The following is a 26,541-nucleotide window of genomic DNA, read 5'->3' as shown; positions in this document are numbered from 1 at the left end:
GGTCCGAATTCTGATTCTTAACGTGAAAGCGGGTGTAGATTAAAGCATGCTTTCAAAGGCATTGTTTTTAATTTTACTTTTCACGAGTGACGTCAACGCCCTGAAATTGTGGTTTCTGTCTGAGCCCGCAGACTCTTCCATCGACTCAGAAGCAAATTATTATCCATGCTTCCGCGATCTTAATTGTGCATTAGGTAAGTTAATCAACCACTTCACGCACTTGCCCGTACCTGAGAGGCAAATTTACGCATACGCGTAGTTTTACTTCTAACTAGCGGTACCCGCACGGCTTTACCCGTAGTAGAAAATAAAAGGTCATTTGGTTCGCCTGTATATTTACAAATAATGGATGATAAATTTCTCGCAAATTTGAAAAATTAATTTGCTCGCCCATGTTATGGTAGTTTGCTCGTCCACGTCATAGTAATTTGCTCGTTCACGTTATGATAATTTGCTCCTCCATGTTATAATAATTTGCTAGGTAAAATGTTCTTAAAATTGAAATAGAAAAAGAACAAAATCGAATTTTCGAAAACTCGCTTCGAGGTGCACACCATTAGCTACAAACAAATTTTGTGCTTAATTTCTTGAAAACGGTCTAGGCGTTATGCGCGTCACAGACATCTAGACAGAGATCCAGACTTTCAGCTTAAGCATTAGTAAAGAAAAAAAGATAAAGATGCCCGTTTGAGTTCCATTCTAGTAAAAATAGATAAGCTAGTTTATACTGCCGTGGACAGGTAAACGGCAGTATCTGCAGAAATGAGTTTTCGAGATACTTGAAGAGGCAAATTTTGATTTAATACTAACAATAGGGAAAGGTTGGAATTAGACGTTTCTTTTCTTCCAGCGGAAATGAAATAGGCAAGCTAACAAATAAGCAAGCAATACAATAAAAGCTAACGTACAATAGACGACAAAAATGTGAAACAATGAAAAATAAATTTGTAGATACTGCCCTTTACTTGCCCAAGGCAATATTACTAAATTTATTTACCATATCTTTACTAATAATAAAGCTGAAAGTCTCTCTGTCTGTCGGGATCACTGTGACGCGCATAGCGCCTAGACCGTTTGGCCGATTTTCACGAAATTTGGCATAGAATTAGTTTGTAGTATGAGGGTGCGCACCTCGAAGCGATTTTTCGAAAATTCGATTTGTTCTTTTTATATTTCAATTTTAAGAATATTTTCCCGAGGACATTATCACAACGTGGACGAATACATTACGGAATTATCATAACGTGGAACCGCAACATGGGCAAGCAAATGAATATAGCCAATGAGGTCGTTTCCAGAACTGTAAAAGTATTTTTTTCTGAAAGAACATGCTTAAAAACATAGGATCTAACCATTTTTTTTAAAAATTTGTTTAAGTTTAATATTTTTTAAAGGTTACTTAAATTGGTGAGCTTTCATTATTTACATTTCTTGCCGATGACATCACAAATGATGAAATGCCATTCTGTGTTGCCATTCACAAAGCAAAATATTTAATTCGCATCTTTACTCACGCGTATTGGCAACGATATGGTTGATAGCAAGCGTAGAGTGCAATTTTAACTCGCTTCTTGATTATCATAAAGTGGAAACGCGATACGAAATGCGCCAAAGAGCATCATTTGTGACGTCATCAAGACCATGCCTTGTTTGCAAAATCGGACATTTTAAAGGATTAATTAAAAAATAGCTGTTGGGAAAATGAAAGAATTTCCTGGGTCCACGTTATTTTCTTTGCTTATTCTCTCAATTTCAGTGACTAAAAGTACTACTTTTAACTGAAGGAAACAACCCCATTGGCGAGAAATTCATCATTCATTATTTGATAATATACAGGCGAACCAAATGACCGTTTCATTTTCTACTACGGGCAAAGCCGTGCGGGTACCACTAGTATGAAATAAACCTGCAGCATTTGTCATTTGCAAAATAAGTTGTCGTGTGTAAAGCAGTGGTTTTGTGTGGAAATTGTAATACGTATATTCATTTTTACTATCAAGCTGATTTTTAAGCCATTCTTATACTTGTAAGTATGATAGTTTGATTCAATTTAAATTTCAGCATTTTGAATTTTAAAACAAACATCCGATTAAATTGGGAACAATTTGATTACATAATAATTTCTTTTATTACTTTAACCTTAAGCTATGTTCGTTCCCCACAGTTGAAATTGCAAAAAATAACCTATCCTAAACCTAAACATTTATTTTCTGTCCAAAAATATTTCTATCATTTTTAGCAGTTTTTTTCGGGGGAAAAAACTTTTGAATGTGGTTGTTTCCTTCAGTCAAAAGTAGTACTTTTAGTCACTGAAATTGTTAGAATAAGCAAAAAAAAAAAAAAAAAAGTAATAATAATATGGGCCCAGAAAATTCTTTCATTTTCCCAACAGTTATTTTTTAATTAGTTTTTTAAAACATCCGATTTTGCAAACAAGGCGTGGTCTTGATGACGTCACAAATGATGCTCTTTGGCACATTTTGTACCGCGTTTCCACGTTATGGTAATCAAGAAGCGAATTAAAATTGCGCTCTACGCTTGCTATCAACCATATCGCTGCCAATACACGTGAGTAAAAATGCGAATTAAATATTTTGTTCTGTAAATGGCAACACTGATTGGCATTTCATCATTTGTGATGTCATCGGCAGAAGTATGAATAATGAAGCATACCGATTTAAGTAATTTGTTAAAAATATTAAACTTAAACAAATTATTTAGAAAAAATGGTTAGATCCTATGTTTTTAAGCATGTTCTTTCAGAAAAAAACACTTTTAAAATTTTGGAAACGACCCCATTGACCAAATAAGAGAAAACTTTGAGAGCCTCTTAAAAAAAAAATGTGGCTTTACTATTCAGAACTTCTTCAGCAATGAGAAAAATGAGATTTAAATATATTTAAAGTAAGTTGCATTAAATTTGAAAAACTTCGATGCTAAACTTCGTTTTACAAAATAGTAAGCTTAGAATGTTTTTTTTTTTAATGCATTAACAAGAGTTAGTTTGCAATATTTTGAAAAAATACTTCATTAAAAATTAAAACATAAACATTTTATACATTGTTGCTATTAGCCTGATTAATATTATAACTACCATTATTATTGCTATTGCTATATTATATTTTTATTGATGAACAGCTTAACGAAAGATACGTGTCGTTTATTATTAAAGTGGTGTATTTCCTCGTAAATGATTTCACCATGCCTTGTTATATTAAGCCCTTCACAATATTTTACTAAAGAAAAAAATACAAGTGTTCAGCAACTATTTTTCACTGGGCATTTTTTATCTTTGGAAAAGTGAGTAACTTCACTTTTAGCCTGAAATATATCACTTAATTACTTAATGTGATACTATTTTGCAAACAAATATGCATTAAAAAAGTATGGAGGTACACCACTTTAAAAAGGAACGGCACATACTACATAAGTTGTCTCCTTGGCGAAATAACTCGGTTTCAAAGATTAGGGACAAAAAAAAAAAAAAACATGTTGGATGATAGTAAATGAAAATCTGAAGTCAAAAATATGCATTGTTCAAAGTATCAAATTTTACTTACAGCAGGTCCGTCATTTCAAATTTTCCAGGGAGGGAAAGGGTGCTTTAAAGGCATATAATGTATAGTTTTTAGACAAAAAAAGATATTAATTACGTGACCCCGTGACACTTATTTCTTACAATACTAACCTACTAGTTTTTAATAAAATACTAACTTTTTTTTTCTAATTTGGTATAGGGGTCGAGATGAAAACACAACTAAAGGAATGTATGCAGTTACTTCAAAAAAAGGTAGTTCTTTCATATACTGTAATAAAACTGGTGTAACAATAAGATAAAATGCTTTCTGGGTTTGAAAATTATAAAAACAAGTAACGAAAAAAAAAATAAAATAAGAAAACCCCGACTGAGTCGAAAATGAAAAATTAAGAGGAAAAATTGAAAATCCTTTTGAAAGCCTTTACTATTTAAAATCAATTACAAGTATTTTATTTGTTAACAAATATAAGTTGGCAACAGATAAAATATTAAATCAATGCATTTTCTTTCGTTGTCGGCCAAGAATGAATTCGAGATCCATTCGCGTGAATAAAGGCTTTGCCGTATTTAAAATCTGCTTTAAAAAAATGTTATAATTCGAACTAACATGGAAATTCCAAACACATTCCATCAGACACAGGAAAAATTACCCTTTATTTTGATTACAATTTTTTAAAGATTTTTGAATATGTTTTCGCTGCAATAATTGCGAAAAACCTTTTAGAGGTTTTTAATTAATATCCTCGTTTCGTTGATAATTGTCATCCGAAGACGCAACCTATCTAAAAGCACTCTCGATCAACTCTCTTTCCGAACAAAACAAAAATATATTCAAAATCTTTCCATCCGTTTAGGCGATAGAGTGCCACAGACCGATACACAGACACGTCAAACATATAACCCCCTTCCTTTGTATGTCGGGGGTTAAAGGTGTCGTAAAGGGGGGTTTCATGGTGTCGTGAGTTTATTGCCATTTTTAAAATACATTATATTAAAGTTCTGAAACTAGGGTGTCATTCTAGTTTCACCGACACGAAATTTTCTTCCCTCTTGGTTTTCTGTTTCAATCATACCTTTTGACATATTTCAAGGAAGGGGAAATTTTAAATTTCGGAAAAAAAAACGTGCAATCCAAAACTACTAATAAAGGACAAACATAACATTAATCTAATTGCAGCGGTGTTACTTTTAAATAATACAGAGCAAATACAGGGTATCCTGAAAAAGACTGACTGTTTTTAAAAATTTATAACAAGAAAACTGTAAATGATAAAAACATAATTCTTGCTGAAAATTCATGTGGTGAGTCGTAATTCCCCCCCCCCCCCCAGAGTTACAAATTTTAATTGAAAATTTTTCCAATAGATGGCACTGCAGATAGTAAGCCCGTAAATCAAAAGATATATAGAAAATTAGAACATAATTTTTCGAAAACAATGAACAAAAGAACAGTACAATATTTTCAAACAATCGTCGGCTGTAATCCCATTTCGCAATTGGAGGGAAAATCGGTGAATTTCAATTCTTCTTTTTTGACTTACCAGCTTACTATGTGCAGCGCCATCTATTGAAACATTTTTGCGCTAACATTTGGAACTCTGAGGGGGGAAAAATTATGGCTCACCACATGAATTTTTTTGCAAGAATTTGTTTTTTATCATTAACCGTTCTCCTATTATACATTTTTGAAAACAGTCAGTCTTTTGCAGGACCTGCCCTGTAGCTGCTTTCCCAATACATTATGTCCACTTGAAAATGCTCTCGCAATAAAATAAAATTCAAAAACTGCTTTTGTGAAAAATAGGTCGAACCTCCATTATTTCTCTCACAAATTTCTGATAATTTTAAACGTACAGTATAATTTCGATTTAACGATACCCGATTTAACGATTTCCTCAATTTAATGACACATAGCGCTGCTCCGGGTTTGACGGTATTAAATGTCTATGCCCCTCGATTTAACGACATCCTTGATTTAAAGATAACTTTTTCCAGTCAATTGACAATCCTTAAATCGAGGTTATACTGTACTCTTAATAGTTCCATTTCAATATAATTTTAACAAATATGTTTTACAGAGCAGAGGTGAAGTCTTTCAATGGATAAAAGACGGTTCACGAGGTATTATAAATACAAACGATATTGACGAGTTTCAAGAAAAATTTTGCGGCATGGAAGAATATCAAAGAGTTTGTATCTCCTAAAATTTTAATTTTTTGTATTTTAATTTTTATATATGAGAATTTCTCATCCCAGTGACGTGGAAAATGTTTTCTGTAATACCTATATTTTCGCTCTATCAATAATACTAAAATTCAACAGTCTATATATACATATATGTATGTATGCATATCCACCTGACGGCCACTTATGATTGGCTGTTGGATGGAAGGCATCATCATAGTTTAGTGATCTCGTAGTGGTCAAGGAACAGTATTGATCTTAATGGTTGTAAATGTCGATAAAGGTCACCAATTGGCGCCAAAATATCTTGGCAAAACTGATAGTAATTTGGCAAATATTTTTAAATTTTTGTCCTGTCCATCGACTCCAAGCCTATATGATGCTATTTTTATTTAGGAATCGCATGCGCCGAATTTAGTCGCACATGGGCTTTCAGTTTATTTTTTAACTCTAGTCTGTTTACACGAAGAACGAAAGAAAAAAAAAATTTGTCAAACATAAGGAATGATAAAACAGGTATGCCATGAACGATCAACGTAAATAAAGAAAAGATCCTTTAAAAAGAAAAGAAAAGCCTCAAAACAGCTGTTTAGTGACTACTTCGTATACTTCACTTGAAACCAAAATGACCAATTTTCATGCGAACATTTATTTGGTTAAATGTGGCTGTGTATGAAGAGCTAATACGTTCTGCTAGGAGTCCTATACATTGAAATTAGATCTGAACCAGTAGTAAATGATTTTTAAAAAAGCGCATTGCCGATGTATACTATTCATCTAAATTGAATCTAGGCCTCCGGCCAAGAACCACTGGATATAGAAATTATGCCACTAAGTTGCAGCGGATCATCATTATTTATCAACGGGGTGGGGGGGGGGGGTGCCCATATACGGCGGCAAGTAAGGGCTCTAGCCCCCCTCCCTTATAAATTAGAACTTATTTGCTTTTCGTACATTTTCCTTTGCAAAAATGTAAAAATATTTCTTCTCCAGCCATTAATGAATAAGTTATCAAAAATGATAAATTTTAATGACTCTAATCTGTCCTGAAATCGGTTTCCATGGGGAAAATATCCTGCTAAACCATGGGGAAAATACAAGGGCACCCATATGTAAAATTTTAAGGGGGGGGGTGCTCAAAAATTTTCCCCATGGTTTAGCAGAATATTTTCCCCATGGAAACCGATTTCAGTTCAGATTGGAGACATTAAAATTTGATATTTTCAATAACTTATTCATTAATGGGTGGAAATGAAATTTTTATACATTTTTGCAATAAAAAAAAAGCACTAAAAGCAAGGAAGTTCTCATTTCAAAGGGGGGCTCAAGCCATTCTTGCCCCCCTATATGGGTGCCCTTGGGGAAATATCTGAGCCTCTCCCCTTATAATTTTGCATATGGGCACCTACGTTATTCATATTTCTTGCACATTAAAGCTGGCGGCTATCTTCAATGATGAAGGTCATACATCAAACATCAAAACCGATGACAGCGGTGTTCTGCAATTTGAAATATGTTTTGGCTTCCTTTCTCATTTATAGGCTCTATGGTTTCATATTTCTTTATGAGCGTCCAAAGTCTCCTACCAACTTCGAATAAATTTAGTCTTACGTAGTTTTTTACTGCCAGTTGAATAACGCCAAATGAAAAATGACATACAAACATTAATGATGTGATAATTTCTTCAAGAAATCGAAACCACCTGTCCCCTGTGTCACACGTGTCAAACCTACCTTAACCCATCCCTTTAAGGGAACCGGGACGTTTTATACGTTCAAAAAATTGATTTTTCAATTTTAGCTGCATAAAATAAGGCACACTTCCCCAATTCCAAAAATGTATGTATTGTGTGGGTATCAAACTCCGAAAGCTAATTAATTTACTATTTAAAATGTAAACAAAAAAGCCACGCCCCTTTTTAAGGGATGATATCTGAATTGAATGTTGACACAAACTATTGTTTTCTTTCATCAAATATTTCATGATCCAGTTACTTTTACTCTTTTTTTCTATTTACATAACGTAAACTTAGAAAATGCCTCGGTGCAAGCAGTTTGGGAAGTATATCGCATGCTTACCAGCATTGTCAAGGTCAACACGTTTTCCCTTTTTTCAGAAAACACATTTTTTTTAACTTTAGGTACGCTTACATAAAATTCATATCAATGTATGATTATGAAACTTTGTATTATAACATATACAAGCATTTTGCATGTGTTAAACATATTTTTACTTTTGTTTAGGTACTATTGTATTTTTAAGAGGCTAATTTTAGCGAAAAATATCGTACTTTTTCGGGATTTTATAAAATACTATATTTTAACATTTTTTGTGGTTTTTAATTTGAAGGTAACTGAAAACTAATAGGCTCACTGTAATTTGTGACCTTTTGCCTGTATATTATTAAAGTTTAGAGTGATTTAATTCAGAATTGTATTTGCTAAGCGTACCTATTTGCAGTCATAAATTTTCAAATTATCGTGCAAAAATATATTTTCTATTTACTATTCAAAAATATATTCTATAAGGAAAAAAAATATTTTTACTGGTTTATGATGATAAGATTACATTCTTTCTCTACAAAATAGTTTTTAAGTCACACTTGATTTTAAAACGAATAAACACCTTGTGATTTGCAACTAAAAATTTGACTCTTTTCGTTGCCGAGAACGTCCCGGTTCCCTTAATAAAGATGTGAAAATGCTTTCGAGGAGAGAAAGTATGGTTACAAATTCTGAAAATAGTAGTTATTTTTATGATTAATTTGTTGTAATCTGGGTAAATTTAGCGTTTATTCCACTAACTGTCATCTAAAATTATCGCAGTAACTTAATCTGTAAATAGTTTCTTGTAATGCATATACAAGCCCCCTCACACTTGAATGAAGTATATGGTCCCCCCATTTCCGAACGATAAGATTTGTGAATGGAATTGAAAGAAAATATGAGAAATTGGTAGAACATTGTAAGATTTTCCGGATCTTTCTTTGCTAGGTATAAAACGCCGGGCGTCTTGTGAATGAAAGGAGAGTTAGCTTTGCTTTCTAACTGTGGAGTCTCGTTTTCAGTCGTTCCGCTTTAAGTGTGTATTAGCCTTTGCGCTGTGTTTTTGCGTATGTTTGATGTAAATACGAGTGTAACTGTTTAGTTTACGGTGTTAACTGATATTTGCTAAATTGCTATGGTTAATTTAGCAGTTGCGAACGATATTTATTGTACATAGTTGTAAATAAATCTCCTGTGTTTCTCTCAAGAACTGTGTCGTCATTTAAAGAAAGTTTGAAGTTGCACCGAAATCGTAACAATATGATTATCTCAAAAAATATTTTTTTTTCATTCAGACTGGATAAACACTGCATTCTGTGTCTAGAAATACGTTTTGGTCCAAGTCAGTAGACATTTCTAAACCTTATAATTCTTAAGTTATTTAAAACAAAACGATGCAGTTTGCATAGAAATGCTCTGAATAAAATATAAAAAAAATTCTAACTCTAAAGACATTTCTAAAAGCTTGGATCGCATTAAAAATTGAAATAAAGTAAGTTCATTATTTCTTGATTGCAACACACAAAATTTGAAGTCGATCTTAATCTATGTGTACTTATGTCAATTCTAAAGCAGCCAGCAAAAATTTAAATTAAAATTTTGGGAGAACAAATAGTCGGTATACAGCTCTGTACGAATAGCTTTTACTATACTGCCTATACTTCTTCTCTCAAACATTTAGTTATAATTTAATAGGCTGATTTAGAATTGTAACAGACATACACATATAAAGTTTGACTTCAACTTTTGGGTGTGTCAATCAAGAAATCTTGAACTTAGTTTATTTCATACTTTTTAGTGCGATCTAAACTTATAGAAATGTCTTTAAATAAAAAAAAAAAAACATTTTTTATATTTTATTCTAAAGTTTTTTGGTTTTAAAATTTATTTGAGGTGAAAATTTCGACAGTTAAAACATATTTTCTGAGCACCTATACTTATTTAGGAAAAAAAAAATCGGTATGGACTTTCATTTTAAAATAAATGTATTTCACAAAAAGAAAGAATAACTTTTTTCCTTTTTTATCATTAATCTTTTTTCAGCATTGCTGATTTGTATGTTCAAATTTAAAAGCAATTTTGTTCAAGTATAGTGAAAGAGAGAAATCTTTTTAAGCAACCATCGTGATTGCTTCAGTTCAGCCTTGAAACTGATTTTATAAATTTATTGACGCAGCCATTCTGAACAGACCTGTGCAAACCGCATCGTGCATTGGTAAACAGTTCAATAGTTATGTATAAGGTTTAGAAAAATCTACTAGTTCTTGGACCATTCTGTTTTTCTCTCATTTTTTGTGATAAATTGTGTTTTTTTCCTCTCACGTTCAATGCAGAAAGAAGGATTTACTGCCGTAGTGAAGAAAATTTTGGATTATTATATGGTAAGTAAATCATTTACGTATCTTTACTATATACAATGTATACAAATTATTTTAAAAGAAAATCTAAAGTTTTAAGGGGAAATTAATTTATTCATTGCTGTTAAACCTATGTTTCACTGACTGAAAACCATAGTTTTTGTTAACCTATCCTAGCAGCATTGTGAAGGAAGATCCTTAATTACAGCAGTATGGGGGCTCGCCCTCTGCTCGCTTCGCTCACCATACCCCGTTGACCACCTGCGGTAGCTCAATGCAGCATGTGACGGATGAGAATTGATACTTTTAATGTTTTTTGCCACTAAATGACCTGTTCCTTAAGGTTTAATGGGCTGACAAAGAGCGGAATGGCATTCGATGGATGTCCTGTATAAAACGGTACCAGAATTGACCCGGTAGACATTGCGAGTCCGGAGGAGATAGGGTTACAGACATACACAGAAATAAATAGCAAAGATTATGACGCCACGCCGCCGCCGACGGGTTTGCCCTAACTCAGTGCTGTACAACAGGCGGCCCGCGGGCTACATGCGACCCGCCAACACATATTGTGCGGTCTTACATCGATGTTGACATTCCTGCCCTTGTAAAGAAGGCGGATCGACCTCAGTTTTCCCATTAAAATGTAAGCAAATTGTTTTGTAATCCTGTTTCATTGTTTAATAATTAATAATTCAACTGTTAATTGTTATTGTATAAGACGTAAGAGGTTATTGTTCAACTTTTTCAAACTGCGGCCCGCCAGGTGATCAGTGACCGGAATTCTGGCCCGTGGGCTCTTTGCAGTTGGACAGCCCTGAACTATAGTTTCTGTGGTTTTATCTTGGACAATATGGACTAGACCCCAGCCAATGGTTTCGTAACGAGAATGGGCATTTCATTCTTGATTCCATTTCAAACTATTAATGCCTTTTAAAGTTTCCTTGTTTTATGAGTGATAAAACATTCCTACTCGAAAATTGAAGCAAATATTAAAGCGAAACAAAATTTTTAGACATGCTTTCAAAACGTATTTTGAATGCTTTTTGTTGAACTGAGCATGGTTTATAAGCACTTCGCATCTTCGATTAGTTTAACGTAATCTTGTTTACTTTTAAAAAATGCCGAAACCTTACCGATTATTTCCAGCAACATTCAGGGATTTCGCGGGTTTTCTCCAGTTTTCTGTGAAAAACAAGTATTTTAGCTAAAAGCTTCCTGAAGTGTTACAAGTTGTATGAGGGCATTGCAGACTTTTCACTGTTATGATTATAGTTTTAGCTACCAGTGTAAATTAATATTCAGCTTCTATATGAGGTGTTTTTCCTTCAGCACTGCTACACATCCCTTTCCCTTCCAAATTGACAGACGCGTAAAAGAATGCAAGATGCCGTCGTTGGATACTGTAGTTTTTCAAGAATTACAGTGAAAGAAGTTGTTCGATATTTGCTTACGATTCTGTCTTAACTTTGGCCACGCTAAAGTGCTTCAACAGCCATCCTGGTGAATCAGAAAAGTGCCAAGCTATTGCAATTAACATACTTAGGTTTTTTTTTTTAGAAGGTTCTTGATTTATTCAAGCAACGTGATTGACTTTTATTGGGAAGTTTACTGAATTCTTTAGAAATATTCCAATTTAATGTCAGGAAGGTTTCAGACTTTCAGCGAAAACTTTTCCTGTTTCATTCCAAAATAAATTAGAAAAAAATCCTCCAATTTATTTGTGTAGCATATATTGGAAAATCAGTTTTTGGCTAAAACTGAAAATTGCTAGCCTTGTGATTAAACTTCTATTGAACCTCACCTTGTCAAATCCGTTTTACGTGAGTGGTGCATACGAGACAAAGATAAAACTTCTTGTACTAAGACAAGAACTGACTGAATTTTAAGTTATATAATAACACTTACTGTTTGACCGCGGATTGTATATAATTTGGCAATTTACCAAGTGAAGACTATTCCATCTCAATGAATTTAGCAGGGGAGAAGGGAAAATAACGATGGGATTTTGATGCACGCGTTTTATAATGTCACTAGTGCCTTATTCATTTATTGCACTCTCTAAAATAAAATAAGGGGAAACAAAAATAGTTACCATGGAAACAACAAAAAGAAAATAAAATATTTTCATTTCGTTCAGGAACATAACAGCAAAAGGATAAGCTCAAAACTTTGTTATGAATAAATAAATCAATTAATTTTTGCCGTGAGAATATAGATCGAATATACTTGAGATTAAAAAAATGTTGCGGAGAGCAAATTTTAATTTTTACAAAACTAAGGCTAAATAATAGAGAGGTAAAAGTGCACATCTGTAACAAACTAACTAATATCCCTATAAACTAATAGATACGTCCATTTCCACCTATAAACCGGATATTAGCCTTTCTATGTAATCGAGGGTCAGACAAAAGTGGTTAGTGGAATCGACTTTTCGAAACAGTTAACTTTCAACACCACAGCCATCTTAACACAAGGCCTGCGCGCTCATTCAACATGGCCGCCCGTGAAGGCGGTTTGTTTACATTTCATAACAGCTCTACCGTGAATAAAAATTTAGATTTTTTTATAATCCATTTTTTTAAAAAAAGTTAATTTTTACATGAAATACTCCGATACATCTCTAAATTAAAAATTTATATCGTTCGAGTTTTAATATCGACACAAATAGTTCTTAAATAGTAAACTAAATTAAAATTCATGCATGACACATTAAATATTATATTCGCAATAAATATATAGATAATGAATAAAAATGAAAATTTTAATGGGTAAAAAGAAAATACACTTCAACTTCAAATCATAATGCAAAAGAAAGTATAAAATAAATTTTGCTTACTGTAAATTGTAAAATGATTAAGACAGACGGGGAAGATAAACGGGAAGTGCATATTTCTTATTCATAAACTAATAAATATTTTGCATTTTTCACACGAATGACTTACAGTAGTATTGATTTCCTTTGATAAAAATACAGACAAATGAAAAAAAAATAAGATGGAATAAAATAAACCAATATTTAGCCATATTTCTAACTGTTACAAACAAAAAAACAGCATACATTTTTGAGAAAAAAATCACTCCAATACCCAATAATAATTACAAAACATCTGAACAATTGAAACAAACTAAACAATTGGTATAAAAGGACAATACTGATGCATATATTTCAAAGTAAAAAATATAATTAGATTTATCATGAGTTATCTGTGAGTTTTTTTTTTTTTTTTTTTTTTTTTTGAGAATTTATTCAACAGTATGTTATAAATCGTTTGCATAATATTTCTCAAAATCAAGAAAATGGTGTGAGAGCTAAGCTTGTAATGGTCATGTACCACATTTCTAATGCATGGCTCGCTAATAGTTGTTAAAAGCTTTAATTCTTTTTCATTTGCTATGAATTCCTCCAAAAAAAAAAAAAAATTCCACAACATTTTAAAATACATTTATACAAATAGAAGCTGGGTTTAAAAGAAAAAGTTGGTGTTTTTTAAAAGACACGATTTCATGTATCTATTAAACTGCACTCTTCAGAGAATTCATATTAAAAAGCTAATTGAAATTTTAGTTACAAAAAATAATCATTTACCAAGTGAGGGCAAAAAGCTTCGTCATTAAAATCGAAAGTAATAAACGTGTATTACATGAAAAAAACATAAATAAAAATGTGTACCTTTCAATAATAGAGTACAGTACCTTACAGAAAGAGAAACTGCTTTAAAAGTTAAAACAGTTGCTCTTTTTAATGAACCGCGATCTAATGTATATACTAAACAGCACTCTTCAGCCAATTCATATTAAAAAGTTCCTTGAAACAATAGTTACAAAAAATAATCATTACACAAATTGAGGGCAAAAAAGCTTCGTCATTAAAATCGAAAGTGATAAAAATATGTAGCATGAAAAAACATACATAAAAATTCGTCCCTTACAAGTAAAAAATCCTTAAAATATTATTTAACAAGTACAGTAAAACTCCTCTAATACGGACACTAACAAGACAAAAATTTTTGTTCGCAACAGAGGGGTGTCCGCATGACAGAGGTTTAATACCTTTTAATTTTACCTTAGAATCGAGGAATTAAATACTGTCCACATAGGAGGGGTATCCTTTAGGAGGGGTTTTACTATATTTTTATTATCAATTCCACTTAAAAATAACCATTGATAACCACACTTACCTTCTTAACATTTTTTAATCCAACAATAGTAGCTTCAAACATATTTGGAGATGTTAAACATTTGATACGTTAAATTTTCACCACCAAAGTGTCCCAACGGCTTATAATGTAAACTTGACGAAACGTAACGATTTAGCACAGTCAAATACAAAGAACAAAAAAGAAAACATCATTTCAAGTCTCCATAAGACAGTTGATAACGTATTCACACATTTGGAATAAATATTACTGTGCTATTTGATACTAAAGTTGTGAGATGAAATACAATATTGCATCCGCAACGAGCAGCTACTTGAAGTCCACAACACTGTTTGAACTAAAGGGATTTTCCCGCTCAACGCCTGCTTGAGGTTACGTGACATCGATTGCGCAATACAGCGCGTAGGCCTGATATATAGAAGGCTGTGTTCAACACGTTGAGTGACGCTTTTCGTTGCCTTCCCATGAGGCAACTTTTCTTCTTAGACTAGAAAATCGCCCGTCAAGGTATGACGGGTGAAATTTGCTTCTGCATTTGAACGAAGCCATTGCCTGTGTGGGGATGTTTTGATAGTTGAAATTTTAACCCTCACTCCGTTGGATTAACCCTAAACTCCAGTAGGTAGCGTTCATTGTTGACTACTTTTTCGCTTCTTCATTCTCCTAAAGTGAGTCTTACCAGTAACACGGTTGAGATACCGGATCCAGTTCAGCTTCATCAAAATAAAAAAATTCCCTGCACGTCAAATATTACCAAAAAATATTATTAAATTATCATGCCGTGGAGCGAGTTTCATTGTTGATGACGTCAGGAGCGTTGCTCGATCATTCGCCATTATGTGTATGAAGATGCCGAATTTATTCGAACAGCTTCCCCGCAACGCTGTTGCAACTGAACAGAGTTGACTCAACTAGTTTACTCATGTGTAGAGCGAACGCTTATTGGCAATGTCTCGATGAGTGTAATCAACTAAAAAGTTGAGTACACTCATTGAGATGAAAATGAGCAGCACATGTGCCTTGTGTGACGAGAATATCAAGCGCAGTTGACTGACATGGGATGGATGACAGGCGATTCCTTCACTTTTCTCTACCTGGTTGAACTTTCTACTAACCGCCAGTTCGTACACACGGAGTTCGTACACTGTAAAAAGATTCCGAAACGTTCCGGAGTGTTTCCGTGCAACGTTTCGGGATTTCAATGGTTTTTATCCACTTCCTGGAAAAATCAAGTATCATTGTCAAAAAGTTTCCTGAATTGCTACAAGTTGCACGAATGCAGATTTCTCACTGTTGTGAAAAATATGTTTAGCTCCCAGTTTAAAGATTAACTAAGAGTATTTATAAGGTGTATCGGCTTCCATATGGTTACTGCTCGTCCATGCTGATTGAACTCCCAATGGGAGCAAATAAGTGTGGACAACGTAGCTTTGCAAGAATTGCAATCAAGCGAGATGCTTAATACCTGCAATTCTGGCTTAGCTTCGGCCATGTTTGCAATACTGTCTTGATTAATCAGGAAGGTGCCACGCTGTTATATTATCACAACCTAAGATTACTATTAAGTTCTGGGGACACGACTGGCTTTAAATGGGAAGATTTCTGGGTTTTTCGGGAAGGTTACTGAATTTTAGCGGAAAACGTTCCTGCTTATTGCAAGGCATGTTACTGGCAGAAATTGGGCACATCAGCTGCCTATTATTTTCCAGGAACGTTTCTGAATCGTTTTTATAATGTAAGCTGGGTCTACTAAATTTCCTCGTGCACTGTAAAAACGATTCAGAAACGTTCCAGGAAAGTATATGGGCAGCTGATGTGCCTAATTTCTGCCAGTAACAGAATTTGCAAAAACCAGGAACGTTTTCTGCTAAAATTCAGTAACCTTCCTGAAATTATCCCGGAAGCTTCCTGAAAAATTCAGAAATCTTCCCGTTAGAAGCCAGTCGTGTCTCTGAAACATTGGACTAAACTTTGGAATATATAATATAATAGCTCGGCATCTTCCAGATTTACCAAGGTAGTTCCAAGAGCATTATAGGAAACATGGCCAAAGCTAAGCCAGAATTGCAAGTAAATGACGAGAATTTTACCCGCCTGCAATTCTTGCAAAGCAAAGTAGTCCACACTTATTCGCTCCCTTTGGAAGCGTAATTAGCATGGACGGACCGTAAGTGTATTGAAGCTGATGCACTTTATAAATACGTTCAGTTAATCTTTAAACTGGGAGCTAAAAATATTTTTGACAACAGTGATAAGTCTGCATTCGTGCGACTTGCAGCAATTCAAGAAACTTTTTGACACGGATACTTGATTTTTCCAGAAAGTGGGTAAAAACCATTAAAATCCCGAAACTAAACTCGGAAATACTCAGTAACTCTTCGGATTTTTTTTACAGTGTGTAAAACACACTGTACAGGCCTTACTTTTGAAGTCTATAAAGTTTCTCTATTAATTACAGATGAATTGCAACGGTGAATCCGAAACAGATACCTGTGAAAACATTCAAGAATTAAAAGTAAGTAAGAGAATGGATTTCTCTCATTTTTAAATATTGTTAAACTTAGGAACTTGGAAAGGGGGAAAGATACACTGTTAAAAATTTTCCGGAAAATTTACGGTAATTGTTACTGGCATCCATGTTGCCAGTAACTATTACCGTAAAAATCAAATGTTACTGTAAAATTTTACGGTTTCCTCGGTAGGCCACAGCAACCAATTGGCGCTGGGATCGCTTATTTCTCCGGTATAAATTACCGGAAAAATCAGCGATGCGTTAGTCCGCCATTTTACAGTAACAATTACCAGAAAATCTTCCTGAATTTTTAACAGTGTAGTGCATTTTATGTCCATATTTCTGTGTAATATTAGTGACGCGTTATTTATAGTAAGTTCTTCGTTTAAATTTAAAAACAATTCTACGAAAATAATTCGTTTGTAAACGACTTAGCGTTTTCCAGCAGTGTTGCCAGGTTTAGCTAGTATTAGCCAATTCGGCTATTTTTGATGAAACTTGGTTAGAAAAAACTCAAAAGCATTAGCTAAACCGTTGATTGAATTTTTTAACAAATAAATTGTTTTCCAAATATCTTTATGTGATTTTCAAAGCGTGCATCTACGTTTTGCTTAATATTCATCATACACTGTAAAAACGATTCAGAAACGTTCCTGGAAAATAATAGGCAGCTGATATGCCCAATTTCAACCAGTAACATTTCTTACAAAAACCAGGAACGTTTTCCGATACAAGTGAGTATTTCCTGAAATGCTGGGAAATATCCCCTGTTTAAACCAGTCGTGAACCTTCTACAAAAATTAAATAGGTTAAATGTATTTGATTAGAATCTTCCTGGTTTACCAAGAAAGGTCCAGAAGCATTACCGCGACCATGGCCAAAGCTGCGCGAATAATTGCAAGCAAGAACCAACCATATTTCTTGCCTCGCAAGGCTGCAGCTATCCAGTGACTTATTTGCTCCCATTGGGAGTTCAGTCAATCTGGACGGGCCGTAATCAAATTGAAGCCGATACACTTTATAAACATGCTCAGTCATTCTTTAAACTGGTAGCAAAAAATATCTTTCACACCAGTGAAATGTCTGCATTCGTGCATCTTTTAGCAATTCAGGAAACTTTTTTGCGAAGATACTTGATTTTGCGGGGAAATAGGTGAAAACCTCTGAAATCCCGAAACGTTCCACGGAGATAACCAGTAACGTTTCGGAATTTTTTTACAGTGTACATGGAAAAAATAATGTCACGAAAGTCGAAACCTAGTAAAAATTATCAAGTTAAAGTCTCAAGTTTTCGGTCACATTTTTTAAGAGTGTGGTCTACCGAATTTGGTTGTTAGAGGGTGGTTCAAAAATAGATGTAAAAAAAAGTTTCTCCTAGGTAACAGGACACCCCTAAATATTTTTAGATTTGTGGATGGAAATATACTGGAAGAATTTTAGCTTCCTATTTCAACTGAAAGAGGGTGATCAACCCCCTCCCATAAACTTCATAAGTATGGGAAGGGGGGGGGTTAAAAATACATTAAACTAAAAAAACAGTGCTACATATTATAATATATGCGAGTAATATGCATTTACATTGCAATAAAATAATCATTTACAAAAAAAAAAAAAACAGCTGGGGAAATTAAATGTTTCTAAATTTGTGGCATTTTTTATTCTACGGCTAATATTAGATTAAGGGGTCATTGAGCACCCTCTTAAAATTTGAGTAAGAAGCTAAGAATTTTACAGCATAATACTATTAGTAAGTCTAAAAAAATAGGGGTGTCAAGGACTCTAGCTGAAAAAAAGTTTTTTTGAACCACCCTAGTTTACACTTAGTTGTTTAGGACACCAGACTTAAATACTTAGTGCCACACTTTAAGACGAGATTCTGGGTAATGAGAAAAAGCTTCACAACTCTGAAATCGAATGTCTTCGACATGTAGCCCTTTATGCAGGGTATCAAACATTATTCGCAACTCCAGAGCTCGAATACGCTACCTTGCGGTGATTAACAATACTAAAGAAAAAGGTAAAACATTACATTCCACGTGTTTTCTCTGGGGTAAATTACAGGCTTCAGACAGTTTAAGATGTAATGTAATTTCAGAAGAATAGAAAAGAAAGCTTCCCACAAACACGATGAAAAATTACTGTCATTCACTAAGCGTCAAAGCAAGTTATAAGTTACGGCATTTGTTTGCTTTACCTTTTTCATCCGCCATTAGACAGTGGCTGCAGCGCCCCCTATAGTTTATTGGAGTTGCGAATTGATTCTGCCCTTCGTTTTGCACTTTCGCAATTTTGTTCTTTTATGATCTCGTGATTTTTTCCCCTTAAGCTTAGCAACGTGGAAAAGTTTGTCCTCTTCTAAAAACTTTCAAAATATCTGGCTAATTTCTTGAAACTGTTTGGCTATTCTCTTTAATTTTCACCTGTCCACCCTGGCTTTCAGCTCTGCATTCACAGAGATAAAAACTAAAGTTTCAAAATAATTTTAAATGGCTGCGGCAACTATTAGAACGAGATCTACGTTTCTGAAATAGAGTAACTTGATTTCTAACCCCCCTATATTCTTTACTAATAATAAAGCTGAAAGTCTGTGTCTCTGGATGTCTCGATGCCTGGATCTCTGGATGTCTTCTACGCGCATAGCGCCTAGACCGTTCGGACGATTTTGATGAAGTTTGGCACAAAATTAGTTCGTAGCACAGAGGGGAGAATTTCGAAGTGATTTTTCAAAAATTCAATTTTGTTATTTTTTTACTCCAATTTTAAGAACATTTTACCGAGCGAATTACCGTAACATGGAAGAGTAAATTTACAAAACATGAACGATTTAACTATTATAACGTGGACGAGCAAATTAACACAGCATATTGGCCAGAAATTCGTCATCCATTTTTTTGTAAATGTACAAGCGAACCAAATGACCTTTTAATTTTCTACTACGGGCAAAGCCGTGCGGGTACCGCTAGTGTGAAAATATAACTGTGCACTGGTTCTTAGCTGCTGTATTAACACAGTTTGGAAAACTTTTACGTAACAATTTTTTTAGAAAATAGTAAATAATTCGAGCATCATTTTGACACAATAAGGTGTCATAGCTATAGAGTGTCATTCTGCCGTGTGAAGGTAAAGCGCAGTAACTACAAATATTTGATTTTTCCTCTCTTTTTTAAATTTTTTTTTCGCCTTTTTTTTCGAACTTAACCTCTGTTATACAAATTTCCTTGTTCGATTTCCGCTGAAAAAAGAACAATAAAACAGTGTCAAGTTCCAACCTATCCCTATCGTTAATATAGAATCCAAAACTCGTTTTTTTTCAGATATCTTCGAATACTCTTTTATGCAGATGCTGCACTTTACCTTCTCACTGCAACATTTTCTATCAGTTAAAAGATTTCAAGCTACCTTTGCGCATATTAGAGTCATACATACATACAGTTAGACCACGAATTACATGGAATTCGGCAATCGGCCAAGTTAAGACGATTCCATATGAATGAATCTAGCAGGGGAGAAGGGAAAATAACAATTGGATTCTAATGCACGCATTGTATAATGTCAATAGCGCCTTATTAATTTGTTGCATTCTGTAAAATTAACTCGTGGAAAACAAAAAGTTTTCCATGGAAACAACAAACAGAAAATAAAATGTTTTTATTTTGTATGGAAATGTAAAGTGAAATGGTAAGATCAAAATTACATTGTAAAATTATACATCGATTTTTTTAGCGAAAATATAGATCGAAAATAGTTTAGATACAAAAAATATTGCTGTGAACAAATGGGGTGGTTTCCTTCAGTCAAAAGTACTACTTTTAGTCATTGAAATGGATAGGATGAGCAAAAAAAAAATTACATGGACCCAGAAAATACTTTCATTTTCCCAACAGTTTTTTTTTATATTATTTTTTTAAAATGTCCAATTTTTCAAACAAGGCGTGGTCTTTATGACGTCACAAATGATGCAATTTGGCGCATCTTTCTACTAGGTTCCACTTTATGATAATCAAGCAGCGAATTAAAATTGCGCTCTACGCTTGCTATCAACCATATCGTTGCCAATACACGTGAGTAAAGATGCGAATCAAATATTTTGTTCTGTGAATGGCAACACTGAATGGCATTTCATCATTTGTGATGTCACACGACAGAAGTGTAAACAGTAAAAGAGCACCGATTTAAGTATTTTTTTAAAAATATTGAACTTAAATAAATTATTTAAAAAATGGTCAGATCCTATGTTTTTAAGCATGCTCTTTCAGAAAAAAATACTTTCAAAATTTTGGAAACGATCCCATTGTCATTTTTACAAAACTGCGTTTAAATAACTAACAGGAAAAGCGCACTTTCGTATCGAACAAACTACCACCCCTGTAAACTAATAGATGCGTCCATTTCGGGCTGTAAACAGGATGTTTGCCTTTTCATTTATTCATTGGTCAGATTGTACATGTGTCACTAATCACAAGTAAAAGTTGAAAGTTTGTGATTTTTTTAAAGCACTGTGTTAATGCACGTGTTATATTTCTGCTTTATAAACAATTTGAGCCAATTCTCTTTTGAAAAGTTGTATGAAAAAAACAATGTCAATATATACATTGCTATGTATTTTTTAAGATAATTATTTAAATATTTCCAGAGGTGTATCTGTGATTTGTTTGAAGAGAATGTTGAAAAGAAGAAGTGCGGATTTCTAGTTGATCTACAGAAGGGAAAGCTGAAATAAGAGCATCATGCAGAGGCGGCGCTAGCTTGTATTTCCTCCCATTCTATATATTGGAATGTCAGTTAAATGTGCAGATAAATATGGAGAAACAGTAAACAATACATTATAATGTAATTGAAATAAAAGCATTTTTTAAAAAATATTGAGCAATCACGAATTCCTTATTGAAGCTCACTCGACTGAATTTGATGTAGCTCTGACTTTACCATGACGACGAGAATAAGGCTAAGTCTTTGCTTTAACATTTATTAAGAGGTCAAATTTTCGTCGCCATGGTTGCAAATCGTTTGCGTTTATTCGAGGCTTAACTTAAGCAGTTTTTACTTTTAAAATAGAAGGGAGGGATTGCGTAAAATTCCGGCCTCTACGAGCGGGACAATTCCAGGACGGGTTTTATCGAAATGGAATTGCAGTCACCAGGTTTTTTTTTTTTTTTGAATCACATATTTCATCTAAATGCAATGTTTGATGGTCATTTGTCAATGAGAAATATATTTTTAAAAATTCTGAAAAGATTGCATCTGAATCAAATTTTTTAAACTGGAATTTCTCATTTTTACCTCAGTTGCAGATACGACTTATGTGCTTAGCATGGCAGTATACACACACAAAACCCAACGAGTGGGATACTATACTACCGTGCTAAGCACAAAAATCGTGTTTGCAGTTTTTGTCGAAATTGAGTTACGCACGTATTTCACCTGAATACAACGTTTTATGGTCATTTGCCAATGGTAAATATTTCAACTCTTTTACTTCTTTTTACAAAAAAGGAAGTATTGTATCCGCGAAAAAATTTTCACTCAAAAATCGACCTTAATTTCCATTTTGCTCACCCCCGAATGAATGTTCAGGTTTTTTTTTCGACTCGATCACACGTGGATAAGTGTCTAAGAACGTATAGACAAGCGAAATATCCATTTTGACTATTCCCGAGTTAATTAACAAACGAGTTTTCTCGTGACGTCTGTATGTACGTATGTGCGTATGTGCGGATATATGTCGCATAACTCAAGAACGGTATGTCCTAAAAAGTTGAAATTTGGTACGTAGACTTCTAGTGGGGTCTGGTTGTGCACCTCTCCTTTTGATTGCATTCGGGTGTTTCTAAAGGGGTCTTTTGCCTCTTTTTGGAGTGAAATCATTGTTAATTTCGATTTAAACTCAAGTGGTGTTACAATTTGGCGGACACTTGGCGATTTATCGTCAGACTTTTGTTCGCCAAGTTTTGTCACCAACTCGGCGACAAATTTGGCGATTTTTTAAAAAAGATCTGGTTTCAATTTGACCATTGTTGTTGATATTTAGAGAATAAACTATTGAATCACATTAAAATTGCCAATAATGGTAAAAGGACATAAAAATGGAGTAAAAGGAAGTCATTTGACATCAGCTCGTTTTTTTTTAGGTTGCATCGGAATCAAATACAAGGAGGCATAAAACTTTTAACCCAAAATGCAAATATGACTTTTGTGCTGAGCACGGCAGCATAGCAAATCACAGTTGCGAAGAACACAATTTGAATTCAAGATGTCAAAAATTTAAATTTATTTACTCATAATGTCATCTTTGTGTCTCAATACAAATTTCGTTGCACATCCCAAAAGGAGTAAAGGGCGTGCTTTTTAACCACTTAACACAGGGTAAGGCCCCTGTATATACGAGCCGACGGCGACGCATCAGCTTAAGATTAGCCATTTTGGATCGGAGTGCGTGTTTGAGTGGTTGTCTTTCTGGCGAGTTATCGCGTTTGGTGATTGTTTACTGTGAGCAATTATTAGCGGCACGTGAATAGTTAATTAAATAAAGTATTATTTTCGGCAAATTTGGCGAAATCCAAAATTTGCTCTGGTAACCCTAACAGTGCAACAATGAAAAATCCGATCGAAAATGGCTAAACTTAAGCTGATGCGTCGGCCTTTCTATATAGCGGCTCTAACACAGGGGTTCTCAAACTGGGTGCCATAGATAGGGGGGGGGGGTGACGCGAAGTGTTAGTAGTAAGGTGAGTATCCGTATTTAAGGTGTGTGCGCCAAATAATCCTCAGTTGACCAGCAAGGAAATCCTCCATTTTTTGTTACAGTGAAACAAAAATTCACTCCATCCCCTCATCTTCATCAAAAAGCTTGGCTGATAATAAAGCGTTATCAACAAGCCATTTTTAACTACCGGGGCAACAGTGCAACAGAAAAGTGAGTGACAGTGTTGCAAAAGAGTGATGTCAAAATCAACTTTTCTTACTTTGCGGTAAACTTTAATCATGCATGGTTTCCTGTAGTCTAACTGGAATAAAAATAAGTAGCATACTGTTCTTGAAACCTAAATTATGTAGTTGACGAATTCCAGAAAAAAAAATGTCGTTGCGTGACGTCATTTTTTCTCGAGATTTGATAAACTAGAAAAATAGACTGCAGTACATTAGGACCATAGTTCGCCTTATTAACACTCCGGTGTCCTTATAAGATAACACCAGAGTATTTGGGTTGTTTTTACATAATGGAGATGGACTAGGGTGCCGTGAGAAAATTCTAATTCTTCAAAGGGTGCCGCGAGTCAAAAAAGTTTGAGAACCTCTGACTTAACACATTGGGCGATTCCATGTTAGATCAATCACCTTCTTGACCTAACCATCTCCGATTTTAACGACATTTAATGTGAGGGACACATATGACAAGGCTAGTAATCGGGCTAATTTTTAGAATTCTACTTTAAAAATTTTACGAAATACAGGGCTGTTAAAAGCTGAAAAAGTATGAAAAAAACGAAAAGTTGTGACATTCAAATGACAAACTTCTCTCCTAATTATAGTAGAGTAAAAATTCAAAAACCATTGTAAAGCTAAAGAATAGAGTTTTCTTTTGATATAAAACATGACTTTCTTACGATAGGTTTCAGTTTTGACCTTGAATATCTCAAAACCTGCTCCCTTGGAATTTCTAAGAAAATATATTTTATAGCTCTAACACTATTCTTCCACTACACCAATACTAAGACTGGGATCGCAATGGCAAGGTACTGCACAAAAATCAAGAATGTTCACATGGTTACATTGTGGAATTCCATATGTCAGGTCAGTCACCTTCTTGACCTCCTCACCATTTCCGATTTTAATGAAACTTCGTGAGAAAGACACATACAACAAGATAGGTAATCCTACCAATTTTCAGAATTCTACTTTAAAAATGTTACGAAATACAGGACTGTTAAAAACTTGAAAAGTGCAAAATAAACGGAAAGTTGTGACATGCAAATGACTGTAACTTCTATCCTAATTACAGTAGAATAAAAATTTGAAAACCATTGTAAAGCTAAAGAATAGAGCTTTCTATTGATATAAAACATGACTTTCTCACGACAGGTTTAAGTTTTAAGGTTCACCGTGTGTTAACAGTGTGAACGTTTTCAAGTATTCACCATGGTTCAATTCACCGTGAGTTTTGACCTTGAATGTCTAAAAACACGTCATTTTAGAATTTCATTAAAAAGTTCCTTTTTTTAACATAATTAAAACAATAAAATTAAAACAATAATATTACGGCAGTAAAACAATAACATGTAACAAACGTAAAACATATAACAAAATACGCAAACTTTTTCTGATTTTTTTGCAGTCCCTTCCCATTGCGATCCCAAGCCTAAGTTATGGTGTAGTAGAAGAACAGTGTTGGAGCTATAAAATATATTTTTTTGGAAGAGTTCTAAGGGGGCGTGTTTTGAGATATTCAAGGTCAATAGTCAAGGTGAATGACCTTGAATCTGAAACCTGTCCTGAGAAAGCCATTTTTTTTTATCCTAATAGAATGCTCTAGTCTTTAACTTTACAATGGTTTTCAAATTTTTATTCGACTGTAATTAGGATAGAAGTTACAGTCATTTGCATGTCACAACTTTCCGTTTATTTTGCCCTTTTAAAGCTTTTAACAGCCCTGTATTTCGTAACATTTTTGAAGTAGAATTCTGAAAATTGGTAGGATTACTTATCTTGTTGTATGTGTGCTTCCAGCGAAATTTCGTTAAAATCGGAAATGGTGCTCAGGTCAAGAAGGTGACTGACCTAACATATGGAATTCCACAATGTAAAACATGTGAACATTATGGATTTTTTTTTTCAGTTCCTTGCCATTGCGATCCTTTCTGGACAATTAGCTATGTTCATTTGCTCGCCCATTTTACGGCTCCACGTTATGATAATTTCGTAATTTAATCTTCCACTTTGTGATAATTTGCTCGGTAAAACGTTCTTAAAATTAGAATATGAAAAGAACAAAATCGAATTTTTGAAAAAAAACGCTTTGAGCTGCACACCCTCATGCTATAAACTAGCTTTGTACCGAATTTTATGAAAATTGGCCTAAAGGTTTAGGCGCTGAGCGCGTCACAGAGATCCAGACCTCCAGACAGAAAGACTTTAAACTTTATTATTAGTAAAGATGTACAACTGAGTTCCGTTCTATTAAAAATAGATTGGATAGATTACACAGGGGAGCAGTCATTTTGGTGCACAGCTCTTTGGATCTAATTCCGTATCAATTTGGTACATGCAGCATATTTTTTGTGTGAATAACTTTTTCTTGTTTTCGCACTTCTTTAGTACGGAAAAGGTAATGTATCCTTTTTTTTAAACTTATGCGCATGCGAAAGCGAGGCATCCTTACGGAGGAAAAGATTCTGCTATAGGCTATTCCAAGGACTGTTGGCACTTTCATTAACGTCCTTCAGCCTTTACAGTTCCAAAAGGCATTGGAACCATATTTAATAGCCTCCATTTGCACCCTAGGGTGAAACCTAGGTTCTTTGCACCCTAGGGCAAAAAAAAGGCACCCATCACCCACCTCTGGTTTTAACAGTACAGGCTAGCAAGATGCTTGGTACTTACTTTTAATTCAGTCTTATCGTTGGTCCTGGCTGCAATAATGCTTTTGTAGCTTTCTTGGTAAATCAGGAAGGCACCAAGCTGTAATTTAAAACCTCCTAAGTTTATCTGAAGGTTCCAGAACTATGACTGCCTTTGCCTTTAACCGGGG

At 34.2% G+C, this 26,541-nt stretch overlaps 1 protein-coding gene across 1 annotated transcript; it reads left to right on the top strand.

The window, feature by feature from the left end:
* Nucleotides 1–21,602, top strand: LOC129228233 (uncharacterized). Its single transcript, XM_054862898.1, has 6 exons — nt 1–194; nt 3,738–3,790; nt 5,617–5,727; nt 10,101–10,148; nt 16,743–16,799; nt 21,430–21,602. Exons 1-6 carry the CDS (start codon nt 47–49, stop codon nt 21,514–21,516), a joined length of 504 nt encoding a protein of 167 aa, XP_054718873.1. The 5' UTR covers nt 1–46; the 3' UTR covers nt 21,517–21,602.
* The last annotated feature ends 4,939 nt before the right edge of the window (nt 21,603–26,541 follow it).

This window comes from Uloborus diversus, chromosome 8 (assembly GCF_026930045.1).
Source record: "Uloborus diversus isolate 005 chromosome 8, Udiv.v.3.1, whole genome shotgun sequence".
Classification (NCBI taxonomy): Eukaryota; Metazoa; Arthropoda; class Arachnida; order Araneae; family Uloboridae; genus Uloborus; species Uloborus diversus.
The sequence above is the reverse complement of the archived record's forward strand: the minus strand, read 5'-3'. Positions and strand labels throughout refer to the sequence as shown.